Source organism: Protomyctophum bolini (assembly GCF_963924005.1).
Source record: "Protomyctophum bolini genome assembly, chromosome: 15".
Lineage (NCBI taxonomy): Eukaryota > Metazoa > Chordata > Actinopteri > Myctophiformes > Myctophidae > Protomyctophum > Protomyctophum bolini.
In genome coordinates, this window is record NC_137876.1 from 19319563 (window position 1) to 19339716 (window position 20154).

The 20154-nt window shown below is 43.1% G+C and overlaps 1 protein-coding gene across 1 annotated transcript; it reads left to right on the forward strand.

Annotated features, from left to right (window-relative positions):
- Positions 1–1539: 1539 nt before the first annotated feature.
- LOC308330034 (uncharacterized protein) lies at positions 1540–18581 on the forward strand. The gene is made up of 5 exons (XM_080784661.1): positions 1540–2201; positions 7047–7156; positions 8932–8992; positions 9130–14069; positions 14412–18581. The coding sequence occupies exons 1-5, from the start codon at positions 1895–1897 to the stop codon at positions 17325–17327; spliced, it is 8334 nt and encodes a 2777-aa protein (XP_080640787.1). The 5' UTR covers positions 1540–1894; the 3' UTR covers positions 17328–18581.
- The last annotated feature ends 1573 nt before the right edge of the window (positions 18582–20154 follow it).

Sequence of the window (20154 nt, forward strand, 5' to 3'; positions counted from 1 at the left end):
AGCTACTTGGTGCCGGTATAGTTTCAGCACCGTGGACAGTGACTGTACATAAGTTTCCAGGCAGGTCCATGTTTAAATTGTTTCAGGTGGGAAAAAAATCATCTAGGTGAGTAGGTGACTTGGCAGTCATGAGAAAAGCACATGAGGACCCATACGGGGAAACACTTTACTTGTACAGTTTGTGATAAAAGCTTTGCTCAAACTTTTTTTCCCCCCTGCCTTGATCTGCTTTTCTTAGCTGTGTAGTTTGGGAGGGGGTCTCTGACCATTGATCTGAATTGTATTAATTTAATTGTTCTTTTTATAAAAAATGTAATGTAAAGTGCGTAATTCATTATTATTATTATTATTATAACGATGATTTCTACGGGACCTATTTAACACCTTTTAAACAAAGTAGCCTAAGGTTCCTTGAGGGGGTTCCTTACAGGAGGTAGGCCTATAGTCCGGCAGATATGTATACTATACATTCATGAATCCATTTGCTGACCGGCTGTTGGTATATTGGGCCATTTTGTTATAAGGGTTTCTTGTGACCCAGGCAAAAATGTCAAACTTTCCTTATGCTTTAAGTAGCATGTGACATGTCATACTAGGGGTTTTTCATGATTCTGAATACATTCCAAGCTTTAGTTTTGTACAGAAAACACTCCTTGGGCTAAAAACGGCCATAGACGTCATGACAAATGTGATGAGGTCAGATATTTTGTGCAAAACTAATGCTTGGAATGTATTCAGAAATGCATTAAATGTCATTAAATGGGGGGTCTAGGTTACTCACTGCATGTCAAACTGGGGGTCCTTGGGTTGAAAATCACTGCTATAGTCAGACCCAGAAATGTTGTTTAATGTAAACTTTTATGATTCAAATGTCATCTATGCTTAGAAGATGAGATTAAGCTTGGTTGCTAAAAGTTGCATGTTGAGCAATTTGAGTTATTAGCATAATATGTGACCATAGCAGTCACAAATGCATTATGGCCGAATTTATCCCAAGGAGTGTTTTTGTGCAAAACGAATGCTTGGAATAGATTCAGAATATTGAAAACCCCCTAATTTCATATGTCACATGTCTGCTACTTAAAAAAATGATGACATTTGGACTTTTTTTGCCTTATATAGTTGTTAATGGTATGTGGTCACATATTATGCTAATAACTGAAATTGCTCAATGTGCAACTTTAGTTGCTAAAATTTAGCAACTAAGCTGAATTTCATCCATTAGGCCTATAGATAACATTTCTATCATAAAAGTTTCCATTCATTACCATTTCTGGGTTCATGGAATTTCCAGTAGACTAGGCCTACTAGAGCCGTACAAATCTTCTCTTATGGGGGTCCCTGGCATATTAGTGTGGAATTGGGGGTCCTTGGCATGAAAAACTTTGGGAACTAGGCCTACTCGTAGAGTATGGGAACTACTGCGGTAGGTGGCAGTATCAACATTTTTAGCGGATATGCGCGAGCGACCCGGAAGCTGTTGTTTGCTAACGTCGTCGCAACAAACAGCAGCAGCCAGCTCGAGAGTCGAGACCCAGGCGGAGAGGGCGGGCGCATAAGTTTTTAATCCGAAGAAAAAGTGATTTATTCACGCCATCCAAACAAAGACCTCGACGCGTTCGTTGTTTTGTTGACCTTATCGTCGTATTCTTGTTGTTTCGTCGACCTGCGTACTGGACATGTAAGCGTATTTTCGAGCTCAGTGAGTCAGGACTAGTACAACTTCCATCTGCCGCGCTTCTTCTTATCCGTTGGAACAAAAACAAAAACCCAGAGAGAGAGAGACAGAGAGGCCCGCGAGGAGCCATCGCGTTTCCCAACCAGCCAAAACCAGGTCTTAAAACCGGGTCTACTCTTTAAAAACAAACGGCTAACCCCAAGAAGCCTCCCCATCATGTCGGGGGATGACTTCCAGTCGCGCTACGCCTCCGTCATGGACGGCATGCTGCGGGGCGCCGTGGCCGAGACCACCCGGCTGTTCCAGACCATGGTGGACGAGCTGAAGAAGGAGATCAACGTAATCAAGCAGGAGAACGCCGATCTGCGCTCTAAGTGCATGGACCTGGAGGTGGAGGAAGAGACCTCCACCGCGGGGACCTCCACCGCCGAGCCGTGTGGAGGAGACGGAGGGGAGGAACCGCCGCCTGAAGAACCCTCTGGACCTTCTGAACTGACGAGGCGAGACACTGCTATTCAGTGTGGTGAGTTTTACCCGCACTGCACGTGTAAACAGAGCTGCTACCTTTAAACACATTTTAAATAAGCCTTTTTTGTATTCTATTTAAATGAAAAAAATGCTGTTATTTGTCCGAAAATAACTGCAAAATATTGCTGATATATATATATATATATATATATATATATATATACTTTTTTGTAATTATTATATATTAAAAAACAAAGTATAGCATATAACGACACAATGTGACAGCTCTGTTTACACAATAATGTATGCCAACTGTATCCTACTTTCTCCATTTTCAACTGGGTTTTACTTTTATCAGTCAAGAACTCCCCCCAAAATGCCCATATATGTATGAAATAGAATAACAGCATAGAATTTAAAGAGTAGACTAGTCCTGTTGAAATAAGGGCCTTTCTCTGCCCCACCCCTCTCCAATTGTTTATATTGTGTTTAGTTTCCAAGATGGCCACAGCATCAGGAGGGTTGGGGTGGAGGTGAGTGGGTTGGGTTGACATGCCCTTACTGGGCTACGTTCACACATTCGAGACACCTGTCTTGTGCCTGTGGCCGCTCCAATACATTTCCAATGGAAGCCCATGTCGTTTGACCAAACATTTTGTTTGAAGGGGGGAGGGGGGCAGAACACATCCACCAAAGCTGTGTTCAGACACAAGTCAGGTGTCAGACACAAGGAAAGTTTCTTGAATGCAGCCCAGTAAGGGCATATGTCGACCCCGCCCGCTGCGGCCATCTTGGAAACTAAACACATGGGAGAAGGGTGGGGCCGAGAAAGGCCTTTATTGATTTCATCGTCTATTCTAGCCACAATTTGAACAACTAGAACAACTTGAAACATATATTCCAAACAGAAAAGCCCTATCTGAATCTGAATGTATTAAACAACGTTAAACTCACCAACATTGCAGCTGTACAAATAGCTTGAATTATCCTCTTTCTACCTGCAAAGTGTTTGATTCATAGAAATCCACCGTAGACACAGATTGTTTTGACAGAAAGTAGCTCATAACATGCCTACGGTGGATTTGTATGAAAAAACAATTAAAGCTTTTCGTACAGCTGAAATGTTGGTGAGTTTAACGTTGTTTAATACAATCAGATAGGACTTGGAATGGGCTGCCAACGGCTTGTGTTGCAACTCTAGATTCAACATATTTTAAAAAATGATCTAGAGGTGCAAATTGCGGCTAGGTCTATTCATGCTACTGTGTTTACAGACATACAAACGTCACAATAGTTAAAGTCAAAGTCCTACTATTTGTCACATTCATTGCTGTATGCAAAATTTGTTCTCATTTGACCCCATAATCCAGCCCTTGACGTTGAGTGCCAATCAGAAGAATCAACTTTATTGTCACATCAGTGGGTGAAATTATTTTTTGTGCATAGTTCCCATCATATCATTTTTCCCAAGAAATGCAAGTAAGGGAAGGGGGAGGAGGGCTTTTACCACAAAACATACAAGTAAAGGGTTTCAGAGGATTTTGAAGCTTGTTTCACAAACGGCACAGCTGTTGGGTTTCTCTTATCTTATTAACAGGCTTTACAGCCGTACAACTAAAGGGTCTCTTTTCCACAAATGAAATACACATAGCACTTGAGATAATACGTGCGTGAGCACAGCAGCCGCTGTGTACTGTACATTATACATACGTACATTATTCAAGGTACAACGTACAAGCAGGTAGGCATTTGGTCCCATTTTTACAGTCTTTGGTATGACCTGGTCAGGGGTCGAACCCCAACTCCCATTTTCAGGGCGGACGCTCTAACATAACCACACATGGCCACGGAGCTGGTTACATATTTTGTGTGTGTGTGTGTGTGTGTGTGTGTGTGTGTGTGTGAACTGTGTGTGTGTGTGTGTGTGTGTGTGTGTCTGTGTGTGTGAACTGACGTTACCTACTGTTTTTATTATTGTCACCTACTCGATGCTGCTACTAACACATGCATTATTTATCTGGCTCTTTTTGCATTGGAATGATGCCATCAAGTACATTTCGTTGTACACTTCGTTGCTTAGAATTAATTACTGCTAATCGGGCACAGAAAGTACTCCCCCCGCACAATGTTTGATAGCCAAACACTCCCCCATACATGGCCACTCCCCCATACACTTGAAGCTGAAATGAGGAGCAACTAAACTTTTCTAGAAGCCATTGGATGGAACACCTTAGTTTAACCCATTAGGGTTAAGACCTGAGGCCAATTCTACAAATGCCTTCTAGATCTGTAAGCAGCACCCCCAAAATTATATCTATTTGGCCGCTGACCCCCATCTGAAAATGCTTCATGCCAGAAGATGTGTTTTACTAATTATTTTTCAAAAACAACAAAACGTTTTAGAGAGCAATGAAAATCACTTATGTTTTGAGCAATATTTCTATTTGATTACCGGTACTTGAATTAATCAAAAGCAACTCTCTGCAGCGTCGTTTATGAGAAATCCCAGACACAGACACTTTACACACTTCTTCTAAAGTGTCTCCCTCAAACACGTCCATTGTGTATGTTTTTAGTGACAAGCGGACGAGATCGCATGAGTTTTCCTGTTGTCATAAACTCAGAATCAGCTTTTGTTGGGATAAATCACTGAGGATACGTCCCAGGTGCATCCATTTATGTATGTATTTTGTTATAGTTATTCTATATATAGTGTCTCATAGGAATAGACTACGTGACAACCAGGAATAGTCTGGTGACCACCGGAGAGACGGGTGGCAGCCGGAAATTAGACGGCACCCGGGAGCAGTATGGGTTGGCGCCCCAGCCTGTGTCTTCCGTGAGGAAGAAGCCCAACAAACCCACGGTGAGGCCTTTAGGAGGCACCACCAAGGGCAAGGTGGAGCCTGTGGAACCGTTGCGGCTCGAGAATCCACCATTCCTGAATAAAGTGCCTGGTGCTGGGAGTCTGGTGCAACGCATAGGGCCTGACCTGGTGAGAGCAGGAGTGGACCTGGTGAGACGTAGGAGGGGCCCGGACAGGAGTCAACCCACAGAGCCTAGTCCTTCCATGCGCCAGAATGGTACCTCCCAGTCCCCGCAGAGTAGTTCAGGAGGAACGGATTGTGTGGCCCTGGTTTTTCCCTAATGGGACTTATCAAGGGTAGCTACTGGGACGTAAGTCGGGACTTGATCACCCCGGCTGGGTCACCTGAGTGAGGGGTATGATGTTGGGAGACCCGAAACCCCGATGACCTTGGGATACATCACTGAGGATACGTCCCAGGGGCATCCATTTATGTATGTATTTTGTTATAGTTATGTTGTGTTCGTTTATGTGATAAAAGAGTGACTGAGAGCTGTTTCCCCCCTACAATGGAAGTCAATGGACCCTATTTGTTATTTCTTAAATTGCTAATAAACAACACAACGGAGCGAAATAACTCATGGAATGTTATTGCCCATAATAAGGTAAGAAAACAACCCAAACCTCTAAAAAAGTGGTCTTACCCTTTAATGTCAACAAATCGATCAAATGGGGGACACTGTGGCACAGTCGGTAGTGCTTTCGCCTCACAGCTAGAAGGTCCTTCGATTCCCACTGGGGACGCTGGTGGCATGTTCTCTCATCTGCGTAATCGGTGCCCATACCCGAGGCAAGGTTGACGAAAGGGCCTTTCATTGTGGAGTTTGCATGTTCTCCCTGTGTACCCTAGGGTAGGTACTAACAGAAAGTAACTGGCAGTGTAGTGGTATATTTACATGCAGTGCATTAGTTTGACATTGTTTACAGCTTCTTCTATTGCTATAAAGCATATTTTAAAAAAAAACCAATAAGCATAAATTGGTAGTCTTCAATAGGAATATTTATTAGAAAATGTATTAAAAGTTATGGAAAAGTGTTTCTTTCACATTTGTAATTGACTTTGGTAAAACTGCCCTGTTTAGTTTTCTCCCGTTACCAGTATCGGAAAAGCTGCAGATACTCCCTAAAATGCTGGTATCGGCAGTATGCTATTCCGTCTGTTATTCCGATTCCGAGATTTCATTTACATCATATTTTGAATTGATGTAGTATTTTGCTGCATTTTAACTATTAATGGATTTGTTTTTATTCTTTTTTTCCTATATATATATTTTATCCCACGATTTTGTAACCCCATTTTTCAAGGGGGTAGGTACCTACCCAACAAGGGTAATGGGTAACCTACTCATTACCCTTGTTTTTATTGTTAGTAAACCTTTACTTGTACAGTTTCAGCTTGTGCTAAAAGCAACAACAAAAAAAAGCAAAAACATATTTTTGGGGAAAACCTTTATTTGTAAAACAAACAAAAAATCTGGTAAAAGCTTTGCACTAACTTTCTATTTTTTCCTGACTTGATCTTAATACCCCCAACCCGCCCTCCTCCCATTCCTCCCATTATTTTTTTCCTTTGAGAAACGGTGCAAAATTAGTTTTGAGCAAAGCTTTTACGCAAACTGTACAACTAAAGGGTTTCCCCTGTATGGGTCCTCACCTACTTTCTCACATCAGATATTGACAAGCCTTTGTACAAAACTGTACAACTAATATGTTTGTGTGCTTTCTCACATCAAATACTGAAAAGCCTTTGCTAAAAAATTGTACAATTAAAGTGTTTTTTTGTTGTTCTTTTAGCTTTCACCACAAAGTAAAGTAAAGGGTTTTCTCTGTATGGGCTTTCTCACATCAGATATTGACAATCCTTTGCTACAAAACTTTACAACTAAAGGTCCAAAAAAACAACACATTTAAACATACTGGTATGCTCGTCCTTGGCAGCGAGGGCCTTTGGGGAAAAAACATGTCCTTGGCAGTCAATGAGTTTTAATTTTGGCATTATTGTCTCTTCTTTCTTTGCTTTGTGTTTTGTGTTAGACCTGGTTGGAGTGGCTCCGTCTTGCAAGCCTCTCAAGTTAAAAGATGTACAGGAGGCTGTGGACGTTAAAAAACAGCCCAAGACCCATGGTGATGGACGGCCTCTATCGGTATGGCGCTCCAATGTATTCCTGCTCTGTCCAATTTACTGTGAATTTCTTGTTAGGGCTGTCACGATTATTACATTTTACTTGACTATTAAATTGTCGCTCAAATATTTGCCATTATGGATTTAATTGTGTTTCTGTCGTATGTTTGAAAATATAAGAACAATCTATAATAATTGCTTTTAAAGGCCCAATGACACGCCCCTTGGGAGATAAGAACGGCTATCAAACAATGCTATCATGATTCTGACGTCATAGTGTGATTAACTTTCCCCATCGACTGCTATGCGGGCTCGCCAAGCTTGGTGGCAGTAGTAGCATAGCAACTTATGCTACTATTTTGGTGTCACATTTAGCTTCATACTGGGTGAAAGTCTCATTCAAAAAATATTTTTTTCGCTCAAATCTTAGTTACAATGACATTGAGTTGACGTGTTTTTTGTTTTAAGGTAACTGTTGCATAATCGCAATTTCGCACTCGAGTCCCATGCCCCGGCCATCTAGCTCTCTCTCTCGCCCGCTGACATGCCTTCAACCACGGCTAAGTTCAGCCTGCTGCGGTGCCCTGCTCACAGGTTGAGTAGCGGCACTGCACCGGGCTAAAATGCATATCAGTCTTCAAATATCCTATGTACCACAACATTGTTCAAATACGTGTGTTTATGCTTATTCATTGTAATAATCAATATCGCTATGATGATTTATCGCCGTGCATGTAGTCTAGCACGTCTCAGATGCCCCCTCTCACCGCCGGGGCACTGAGCCTAGTCTTCTGGTCATGCAGGCTGCAGTGCTCATAGCACACACACAGCACGCAGTGAACTGGGCACACACACACATACTCACACACACGCACTCACACACACGCGCGTGTACACACACAGAGACCAATCGGCAATCACACTCTTGGCCAGCTCCACCCTCAGCCCAGAGAATGCAGGAAATTCAAAATGGATCCACAGGACGAAATCGAGTTTTCACCTCCATCATGCCCGAAGAGAGAGGCATTCTGAGGCCGCGGACAACCGGGGCTGTGTGTGTGTGTGTGTGTGTGTGTGTGTGTGTGTGTGTGTGTGTACACGTGTGTGTGTGTGTGCGTGTGCGAGAGAGGGGGAAAGAGAAAGAGAGCCCCCCTCCCCCGGAGAGGCTCATAATCTCGGCCGCAAGACTATGCCTCAACTCGGCTCGGACAACCAGGCCGATAATTCATCATAGCGATATTGATTATTACGATGAATACAAACAAACACTATAGTTCACTTGAACAATGTTGTGGTAACTAACTACGGTATTACAGTGGGTGTACAGTCAGCCTGCAGTTGAGAGGGGAAGAAAGAAAGTGAAGAGAACAGTAGTCGCGCTGCGGGGCTCAGGGCTCTACTCAGAGCGGGCAAACAGGGTTGTTGGTGACCGGGGGAACGTGAGACTCGAGTCCGAAATTTGCGCTTGTGCCTGCTGTTCCCCTAAAAAAAACCCACGCCAACCTCAATTGCATTCTAACTAAGAGGTTTTTTTTCCCCAATTACATTTATAGCCAATATGACGCTAAATGTACCGTATCGCGAACGCTTTCAAACTGTTTTCATTCAGACCACGTGATGTACTGTACCACTCATATTAATTTAGGGGCGTGTCATTGGACCTTTAACACTTTTAAACATTGTGTAACCTGTTTTTAAACATTGTGTAACCTGTTTAAAAGTTAAGAAATGAGTAGATGAGTGAGTATTTTTTCCCCTTGGGATGTGATTGTGACATGTTTCTCTGTATGTCTTTAGAACCAGGAGGATGGTAAGCCAACTGCAGTGTACCACCTAAGAGTCCTCAAAGAAAAACAAGGTACAATTTACTTTTCCAAACAAAGACGAAATTGATTTTGGAATTATTATTTTTTGGCATTAAATAAATCCTGATAAGTTTGTTTGGAGGAAAATGTTCTACCCGTGTCTTACCATTTTATCTCTTTTGTTAAACAGGCCAAGTCAAGCCCTTTGTTAAACGGATTACCATTGAATTTCCCAAACACCAACCATCTTGTGAAAGAGGAACCCAGAGCCAGTCCTCCCAAATGGAGCATTCTGCATTCACACTTCTTCCATTCAAGATGGAACAGCAGTCTCATGTTATACAGCATATTCCAGTGACGACGGCAGCCTCTGAAACCGCAGCAGACACCTCAACACTGGATCAAGATGAACCATTTATAGTTCCTCGGAAACCACCAGGGGCTCAGCTGCGTAAAAAAAAGAATTTGTCAGAGGCCGCTACCCCCACAAGGGAAAAACCTAGTTCTAAGCCTGTCTTGTTACCATCCCGAAGAAGTGGGAGGACACCAATGAAAGTGAAATCCTGGGAGTCTCCTCAACGTCGGTCTCGAGCCTTCTGTGTCGAGCCTCCTGTGTCGGAAACTGTCCAGTCCCCTTCAGCCAGAGCGGATGAAATCGCTCCAGTGAAATCCCCCAGAAGAGGACGAAAACAAAAGGAACCAAGACCCTCTGCAATCAAACGGAAAGTGGAATCAATAAGTGAATACCTAAACACTGATGAACCAACAAACGAGGAGGAAGCAGGCTTTCCTCCAATAGACGAAGAAGAGGCTGAGGAATGTTCTCCACTTGTTCCAGCATCACCTCCTGGGAGAGAAAATGCCTCAATAAAACAGAGTCCTTCCAAATCCAAGCAGCTACCAGAGAAACTGGATGAGGTGACTCCATCTTCACTTAATGAAAACCCCTCGGTCACTGAGACAGCGGTGACCCCTAAAACGGAGTCCGCAATAGCACGATCATCGGCTCCACCAAGAGCACGCCGCACGTCGTATCCAACTCTTCAAGAGGCAATGCTACTCGTCGATGCCTCAAATGCAAACTTTGATGTGAAATCAGCACTGCCTGAAACTCAACATTTTCCACTGCCGTTCACCTCGCCAAATCAAGGCGATAATAATGATCCTCTCAAAACTACTGCACCCCCAACAACGTCAACCGTGGCACCCACGGTGACACCATCAACCGTAGCACCCACGGTAAAACTGGCAACCATAGGAAGTGTCAGATCGACACTGACACAGTGTTCCCTCCCTTCAATAACAATAACTGTGTTGCCCAATGTGACTCCCAAGAAAATAATCGTTGTGCAAAGACCAACATCCTCATGTGTTGCCCAGGCAATATCAAAACCGTCACCAACAGCCATGTCAACCGTCATTGCAAATGTATCTTCACAGGAAAATGGTTTACCCCAAGCCACAGCCGATGAAACAATGTCACCACCTTCTGTTGCCCCTACAGCCATGTCAACCGTCGTCGCAACTGTTGTTTCTTTAACGAAAAATGGTTTGCTCCAAGCCCCTGTTGCCACTGTTCTTGCAAAGAGGGCAGTTGCTACATCCAGCCAATTGCTGCCCATTACCCCTCCACAAACTGCTGCCACTTCAAGTGCAACTACCAACTCATCTACACCATTCATCGATCCACGCTTCCCAAGAGTAGTTGTAGTACCACTGCAGCTTTCAGTTTTGAAATCAAAGCTACACAACTTGGCAGGTTTCACTGAAAGTGCAACCACGTCTACACAAAAGGCAACAGTCAATAAAGCAGGAACAACAACTGATACTTCAACTGACAATGCGTCAACAACTGAAAAGCATATATCAACAGTAATTTCAGCAACAACAAAAGCGTCAGTGAATTCTGTAACTGCATCAACAAAAACGGATACATCAGACTCTCCAGCAACTGAAAATTATGTCAATTCAACAACTAAAACGGTGACTTCAGCAGTCAATTTGGAAACTGACCAGTCCCCTTCAGCCAGAGTGAATGAAATCGCTCCAGTAAAATCCTCTAGAAGAGGACGAAAACCAAAGGAACCAAGACCAATCAAACGGAAAGTGGAATCATTAAGTGAAAACCTAAACTCTGATGAACCAACAGCCAAGGAGGAGGCAGGCATTCCTCCAGTAGACGAAGAGGAGATTGAGGAATGTTCTCCAATTGTTCCAGCATCATCTCCTGGGAGAGAACATTCATCAATAAAACCGAAATCAGAAATGGCAATAGCGTCGCCAGTGAATTTGGTAACCGCATCAACGAAAATGGATACGTCAGACTCGACAGTGAACTCAGCAGCAACATCAACTGAAAATGATACATCAGTCAATTTAACAACTACAGTGGTGACATCAGCAATCAATTCAGTACCAACTAAAACCGATGTGTCAGGCAAGTCAGCAACAACTAAAACGGTCAATTCAGCAGCAATTCAAACCAATGTGTCAACGGTCAGTTCAGCAGCAACAATTACAACTGTGACTTTAGCAGTCAAATCAGCAGCAACTAAAATTGATGTGTCAACAGTCAATGCAGCAGCAACTAAAACGAATACTTCAACTGTCACTGCAGCAGCAACTAAAACAGATACTTCAACTGTCACTGCAGCAGCAACTAAAATGGATACTTCAACTGTCACTGCAGCAACAACTAAAACGGATACTTCAACTGTCACTGCAGCAACAACTAAAGCGGATACTTCAACTGTCACTGCAGCAACAACTAAAGCGGATACTTCAACTGTCACTGCAGCAACAACTAAAACGGATACTTCAACTGTCACTGCAGCAACAACTAAAACGGATACTTCAACTGTCACTGCAGCAACAACTAAAACGGATACTTCAACTGTCACTGCAGCAACAACTAAAGCGAATACTTCAACTGTCACTGCAGCAACAACTAAAACGGATACTTCAACTGTCACTGCAGCAACAACTAAAGCGGATACTTCAACTGTCACTGCAGCAACAACTAAAACGGATACTTCAACTGTCAATGAAGCAGCAACTAAAACAGATACTTCAACTATCAATGCAGCAGCAACTAAAACAGATAATTTAACTGTCACTGCAGCAACAACTAAAACGGATACTTCAACTGTCACTGCAGCAACAACTAAAACGGATACTTCAACTGTCAATGAAGCAACGACTAAAATGGATACTTCAACAGTCAATGCACCACCAACATCAACTGAAATGGATACGTCGGCAGTCAATACAGCAGCTACATCAACGAAATCCGATACATCAGCAGTGAATTTAACAAAAACATCAACAACTGAAACGGATGTGTCGGCACTTAATTCAGCAACATCAGCAACTAAAACAGATACGCCAGCAGTCAATTCTGCAGCAACATCAACGAAGGCCAATACATCAGAGATGAATTCAGATGCAACATCAACGAAAACAGCAGTTGTTACTGTAGACCAGTCCCCTTCAGACAGACCAGATGAAATCACTCCAGTGAAATCATCCAGAAGAGGTCGTCCTCCAAAGGTACCAAGACCCTCTGCAATCAAACGCAAAGTAGAATCAATAAGTGAATACCTAAACACTGATAAACCCACAACCGAGGAGGATATGTCAACAGTTAATTCAGCCACAACCTCAACTAAAATTGATGCATCAACAGTCAATTCAGCAACAACTAAAGCGGTTATGTCAAAAGCTATTTCTGCAACAACTTTGACTAAAAGCGAATCAACAGTCAATTCAGCAACAACTTTGACTAAAAAGGACATGTCAACTGTCAATTCAGCAGCAACGGAAGCACCCGCAGTGAATTCGGCACCTCAGCTTCAGTCTCAAGCCAGCTGTGTTACTGTGGAGCCGGAAACTGACCAGTCCCCTTCAGCCAGAGCGGCTGAAATCGCTCCAGTGAAATCCCCCAGAAGAGGTCGTCCTCCAAAGGTACCAAGACCCTCTGCAATCAAACGCAAAGTGGAATCAATAAGTGAATACCTAAACACTGATGAACCCACAACCGAGGAGGATATGTCAACAGTTAATTCAGCAACAACCTCAACTAAAATTGATGCATCAACAGTCAATTCAGCAACAACTAAAGCGGATATTTCAAGAGCCATTTCTGCAACAACTTTGACTAAAAGTGATACATCAACAGTCAGTTCAGCAACAACTTTGACTAAAAAGGATATGTCACCTGTCAATTCAGCAGCAATGGAAGCGCCAGCAGTTAATTTGGCACCTCAACGTCGGTCTCAAGCCAGCTGTGTTACTGTGGACCCGGTAACTGACCAGTCCCCTTCAGACAGAGCGGATGAAAACGCTCCAGTGAAATCCCCCAGAAGAGGTCGTCCTCCAAAGGTACCAAGACCCTCTGCAATCAAACGCAAGGTGGAATCAATAAACACTGATGAACCAACAGCTGAGGAGGATATGTCCACAGTCAGTTCAGCAACATCAACTAAAACGGACACGTCAGCAGTCAGTTCAGAAATATCATTAACTCAAACCAATACTGCAGGGTGTAAAATGACCATTGCATCCACTGAAGCATGCTCTAACAACTCAACTTTATCCACTCATGTACAAACCTTAGTACCACCAAGTGTACCACCTGTTGTCCAACAAAAACGTTATCCAGTGGTCAGATTGACTAGGTTGTCGTCGTCGCCTGCATTGCAAAAACAAATGTCCCTGGTGTTGAAGATGCCACCTCCTCAGACTGAAATCTGTTTTTCCGAAAATGAACATTCAACTCTTAAAAAGCATGCAAGGGCCTCCGTCGAATCGGCTCAGCCAACTCCAGATTCACTCGATGAGGATGATGATTCTCCTGATCCTTGGGAAGATTCTCCAGATAGCGCGTGCATACAAACGTGTGCGCCACCAGAAGTAACATCTGTCGTCAGAGAGAAGTCATCAGCCATCGAATCGATTAATCTGCCAGTGGCATCTACTGAAAGAAATGACCTGGTTTCTGAGACGTTGGCTCCATCCACCAGAACGAGCTCCTTCGCCAAGGACAACACATCTGACCCTCATCAGCAGATGACCAAAACCCAATTCCTGTCCCAGATGGCAATGTTACCTGTAGACCATGATAAGAAACAGGTAATGAGTCTTTAATATTCATTAACATACACTGTAGTCCTTTACAAACGTTTTCAGCTCGAGATCAAAAAGACAAAACTTATTAAAAAAATAGTGTAAATTGCCCACTTGTAGATCTGCTATTTAGACCTAAACTATAATTTATTTTTATATATATATTTTTTTACTTTCACAATTTCTTTTAATTTAAAAAGTCTGAAAAAATACTTTTTTTCTTTTGAAATAAATGTAATGCATGTTTTTTTGTTGTTGTGGACTGTAGCTTTTCTTTTGCTCAATTGACGTTTGTTTATTTTCTTTCTATCTTTTCTTTCTACCCTATTTCCATTCTTTCTATTTCAGGCTTGCTCCAGTGACGCCACGGCTACACCAGCTGAGACGAAAGGTGACGGTAAACGGTTGGATAAAAATCCCCTTGTGAGCAAACTCAGCAGTCATCGCCGTCAACTCAAATCCCAACAATTGCAGCCCAGTCACACAGAACCAACCCCTGTAGTGCTGCCGGAAGAACCTCAACCCACACCTGTCCCAGAACCAAACCCTGTAGTGGAAGAACCTGAACCCACACCTGTCCCAGAACTAAACCCTGTAGTAGAGGAACCCACACCTGTCCCAGAACTAAACCCTGTGGTGGAGGAACCCACACCTGCCCCAGAACCAAACCCTGTAGTGGAGGAACCCACACCTGCCCCAGAACCAACCCCTGTAGTGGAGGAACCCAAACCCACACCTGCCCCAGAACCAACTCCTGTAGTGGAAGAACCTGAACCCACTCCTGCCCCAGAACCAACCCCTGTAGTGCAGGAACCCACACCTGCCCCAGAACCAACCCCTGTAGTGGAGGAACCCAAACCCACACCTGCCCCAGAACCAACTCCTGTAGTGGAAGAACCTGAACCCACTCCTGCCCCAGAACCAACCCCTGTAGTGGAGGAACCCAAACCCACACATGGCCCAGAACCAACTCCTGTAGTGGAAGAACCCAAACCCACACCTGCCCCAGAACCAACCCCTGTAGTGGAGGAACCCAAACCCACACCTGCCCCAGAACCAACTCCTGTAGTGGAAGAACCCAAACCCACACCTGCCCCAGAACCAACCCCTGTAGTGGAAGAACCTGAACCCACTCCTGCCCCAGAACCAACCCCTGTAGTGGAGGAACCCAAACCCACACATGGCCCAGAACCAACTCCTGTAGTGGAAGAACCCAAACCCACACCTGCCCCAGAATCAACCCCTGTAGTGGAGGAACCCAAACCCACACCTGCTCCAGAACCAACCCCTGCACTAGAGGAACCCAAACCCACACCTGCCCCAGAACCAACCCCTGCAGTGGAGGAACCCAAACCTGCCCCAGAACCCACACCTGCAGAGGAGGAACCCAAACCTGTCCCACATCCAAACCCTGCAGTGGAAGAACCTGAACCCACACCTGTCCCAGAACCAACCCCTGCATTGGAAGAACCTGAACCCACACCTGTCCCAGAACCAACCCCTGCAGAGGAAGAACCCACAACTGTCCCAGAACCAAACCCTGCAGTGGAAGAACCTCTGCCCACACCCGTCCCGGCTAAGAAAGCTAGATTTGTTGGAGAGGATGAGACCCCTACCAAGACCTCTACTGAATCCTGTCCGAGCACTTGCCCAAACATGACCACCTGTGAACCCATTCCTCCTGTTGGTCCTGAAAGATGTGAACCAGCTAAAGAAGTGTTGACCCGGCAAAAGGCTGACGTTACATCATCGTCTTTCAGTCCTACAAGATCTAGCTTAAGTCAAATTGTGGCTGGCCTTAAAAAGATTAGGAGTGATCATTCTCCTCTCAGCCCCAAGACACCAGGGTCCACTAAAGATGGCCGTGAAAAGAGTCGGTATTCCAGTACGGCAATTGCTAAGAGGCAGAGCTTAATTGACCATAATGTGATACCAAAAAAGTGTAGAAAGACTCTTAATACAGCCAGTGAGGAAAGGTTGCTCAAAGCAGCTCATACTTCTATATTGTCCAAGATGAAAAACGCTAAGACTGTGGATCAAACAGCCAGTGAGGAAAGGTTGACCAAAGTAGCTCATACTCCTAAATTATCCAAGATGAAAACAGCTAAGTCTTTGGATCAAACCACTCAGTCAAAGTCAGAAATTGCAGCTAAATCTAACCAATCCAAAATCAATGTCCGACTCGGTATTATCATGAAAGAGGCTAAAGTTGTCTTGACCACACCTATAATGGACGCCAGTGGATCTCCAGTGACCAAGAATAGAAGTTCATCAATATATCCTTCAAACACTGAGGCCCAAATGAAGATACCCACATCTTCAAAACCTTACGGAAGCACCAGTTTCTGGACTACACCATTGATGTTATCACCTTCTCCCCCACGAATGCTTTTATCACCATCTCCCCAACCATTCCCTTCATCACCATCTCCCCCACCATTTAATTCATCACTGATTCCCCCACCAATTCCTTTTTCACTCGCGTCAATTAAGTCGGAATTTCAAACCCCCACCTCTAGTGGTGCCTCATCCCCTTTTCTATTCAAACTCTCAAATCCCAACTTCAAGGTGCGATCCAACAAATCTGGCGTATTCCGAGCGCCACCGATCGTTTCACCCTTGCAGCCCTTATCAGTACTCGGTAGGCGCCTGCTCAAGAACCAGTGTGGACAGTGTGGCCGCGTTTTCACCAGCGCTGCGCTATTGGAGAGCCATGTCCCTATGCACAAAAACCTGCCTCCTTTCACCTGCGTGCTCTGTGGGAAGGTCTTTCACAATAACAGGGCGGTCAACCGTCATCACAAGGCTCACCGGGAGGTTAGGGTCTACAAATGTGAGCTGTGTAATAAGGCATATTCCCACAAATTCACCCTCACCAAGCATGTCCAGATGGTGCATGGCAGAATAAAGCCCTTTGTCTGCCAAATCTGCAATAAAGACTTCTATACAAAACAAGAGGTGAATTCCCACATCAGAGTCCACACTGGGGAGACACCATACCACTGCCACCTTTGCGAGAAGAAATTCAAGAGGACAATGGACCTAAACAAGCACTTGAGATGGCACAATGGGGAGAAGAGATACTGGTGTCCATACTGTGAGAAGGGCTTCCTGGAATCTAACAATTTAAAGATGCACAAGTACACGCACACAGGAGAGAAGCCCAGAGCCTGTCCACACTGCCCCAAGAGATTCATACAAATTGGCCACCTCAGGAAACACTTGAGAACTGTACACAAGCATGAGACAGAAACCCACACATAGGGAATGGCCTCATTTATCAAGGATAAACGCAAGTTGGCGAATATAATTGGACAGACAAGGGACAATTTGTCGAGCAGTCGGTTGTTTTTTTCCCCCCTCATGCCTGATGGCATGGATTCAGGTGTGTGGGTGTGGGGTGATTCACTTTCTTGGCTCCTCCAGTCTTTGTGTTGAAGTGTCCCTGACTCCCTGAGCAAGACCATTAACTTCTAACTGTGACCCCGTGTGCACACCTGAGCAGCACACTGTTTTCTGTTCTTTTTATTTTGTTTTATTTTATTTATTTATTTTATTTGGGACATCTTCTATGCTTACATGATGCTGAAACAATAGAGACATTATTAGACTAGTATTGAGCTTTAACAGGAGTTGCGTTGCTTAATTGTCTCAGTTAGAACCCTTGGTTGGCATTGCTCTGTTGATTGTAAAATTACAACTGAAAAGAATACTGTGATACTTTGTCTTCTCAATATGTTATCTCCAAATATGTATTATTTTTTAACATTTTGTTTTTCATTGGAGTTTAAAAGCAGATAAGGAATGCTTGGCATTTTCTCAACAGGACATTGCCTACAGGCCCTACACTGAGTAGTGCTATGCTAATCACAAGTTAATTTCTGATCTTGTTAGATGGTTTCTTGTTCAGTTGAAACCGATGTACTGTATATATTACTAAAACATGTTCTTATATTCTTTGTGTCTATAGAAGAGTGCTGTGCTGTTATTTGACATTTTGGACTGAGGTCGATTTTAAAAAAAGGCTTCTAAATCCTAACGGTTTCTATATTGGTGGTGCTCAACCTTTTTTCATGTCAAGGACCCCCAGAATTATCTGAATTTGGCCACGGCCTCCCATCTCAAAATATGTTGTTCCAGGGACCTCCCAGAAGCATCCGGTGATCTACAAGCTCGTAGCGCGGCAGCAAGTGAGCTATGAGCTTGTAGATCTGATATTTTTTTCAATAGCTAAGGTATAGCAATGCTTAAAATACCAAAAGGGGTTCCTGTCCTGAATGTGTTATTTGACATTTCAAACATGAAATTGCTTCCAGTCAGAATCCAGAGAAGACACTGACAATATTTAGTTTTCATTGTGTGATAATATTTTAATTTTATGGCCAGTGTTTGACACCGTAGTTCCCACAGATTTCCCCCATAGTATCCACCAGCTGTTGCTAAAACAGATATTGAAATATGGGAAGTGGAAAAAAGAAAAAATATTCTTTGTGTTCAAAGAAATAATAAATGAGATGTATACAAATGTAAATGTTTGAATTTCATTTTTGAGAATATTTGTTTCACTGCAAGACTGCAAAAAAAGGTCTTGCCAATATTTGTCATCTAGTCACATTCTTATTGATCTTGATCTTATTTTGAGAATAACGTATAAGAAATAGCTGTAAAGCGTGGATGTTTTACATTGTTTAAGGCATATTTGACACTGGTTAACAAATCTCTGGTATTTCACAAACAAATCAAGCTAAATTGCTATGACATTGTTAGAAACCACACATTACTGATCTGTCTAGCTGCATGTGGACAATTGAAATGCAGTAAGTGATTTTCTTTAGTTAAATAAGTGTTATAAAGCTCTTATATTGTGTTAGTACTCATTACTATAGTATAGAGTGTTCAGTAACGGAAGTCTCTTTTTATTAAACAACATGCATTTGCTTGAGAGAATAGAGAACTTGGTCACGATACGGATTAAACAAGTGGATTTGTAAGTGATAATGAGCAAACACAATTGGAACTGGACCACTATAAGAATGAATCTGGTAAATCATAAATGGCTACTCTCCTGATTGGCAGAAATGTCACCTACCTGAAAATGTATCTTCTGTTTATTATAGAGCTGGAGAGACGGCCGGGGAGACTCCTGTTCCTGAACAACCTCTATGGGCTCCATCATCACCCTTACCCCTTATCCCTAAACTTATTTGGGAATTCTTACTATTTTGAAAAACATTTTAAAATGGTTCAAATAGCCGTTCTACATCTACAGGTTGTGAGCTTTTAGATCGGCTATTTGAACTATTTTAGGTTTTTTCTAAATAGTAAAAAGAATGCAAATACGTTTAGGGATAGGCCTAAGGGGTAAGGGGTGGCGCAATATATAGCCTATAATCAATGATTACTAAATCAGAATATAGTGATTTAACCATTTAACAACAAACCAAAAATATCACTTACACTCTACCTTTCCGTTAAGCATTGGCATACGGTTGGTTCAGTCACAGGGATCTCTTCTCTTCAACTCTTAAATTAATACGTTGTCAGGTTGGGATTCCTATTTTATCCCATCAGGAGAGGTAAGTCATAGAGGACACAGGATAAACAATTGGAATTGTAAGTAATGACAAACAAATGAGCCTGTGATTTTGTGGTGTTCCACAAATGACAGTGAAGTGTAAATGTAAGGGCTTTTAAGACTTAGTAATCCATGCCGGGCCGTCCCCAGTTTAAATATGATTATGTTGGGGTTCTCCAGTACAAATATGATTATGTTGTGGGGTCCCCAGTTCAAATATGATTATGTTGGGGTTCTCCAGTACAAATATGATTATGTTGTGGGGTCCCCAGTTCAAATATGATTGTGTTGGTGGGGTCCCCAGTTCAAATATGATTGTGTTGGTGGGGTCCCCAGTTCAAATATGATTATTGGTGGGTCCCCACTTCAACTATGACTATTTTGCTTTTAACAGCAAAACAGTCCCAGATTTTTGGACAATGTCACACTTTAAATATTACAATAAAACTATATTTGAATAATAAATGTGCATATAAATAGTGTAAATATCAGAGAATAACAATGGAAATGCAGCGC

What these genes read in the sequence shown, in the direction of transcription:
- LOC308330034 (XM_080784661.1), top strand. Translation starts at nt 1,895, where the DNA reads ATGTCGGGGGATGACTTCCAGTCGCGCTACGCCTCCGTCATGGACGGC. An exon ending in AGACACTGCTATTCAGTGTG is followed by an intron (nt 2,202 to 7,046) that starts GTGAGTTTTACC and finishes GTTTTGTGTTAG; the next exon opens with ACCTGGTTGGAGTGGCTCCG. An exon ending in TAGACCATGATAAGAAACAG is followed by an intron (nt 14,070 to 14,411) that starts GTAATGAGTCTT and finishes TTTCTATTTCAG; the next exon opens with GCTTGCTCCAGTGACGCCAC.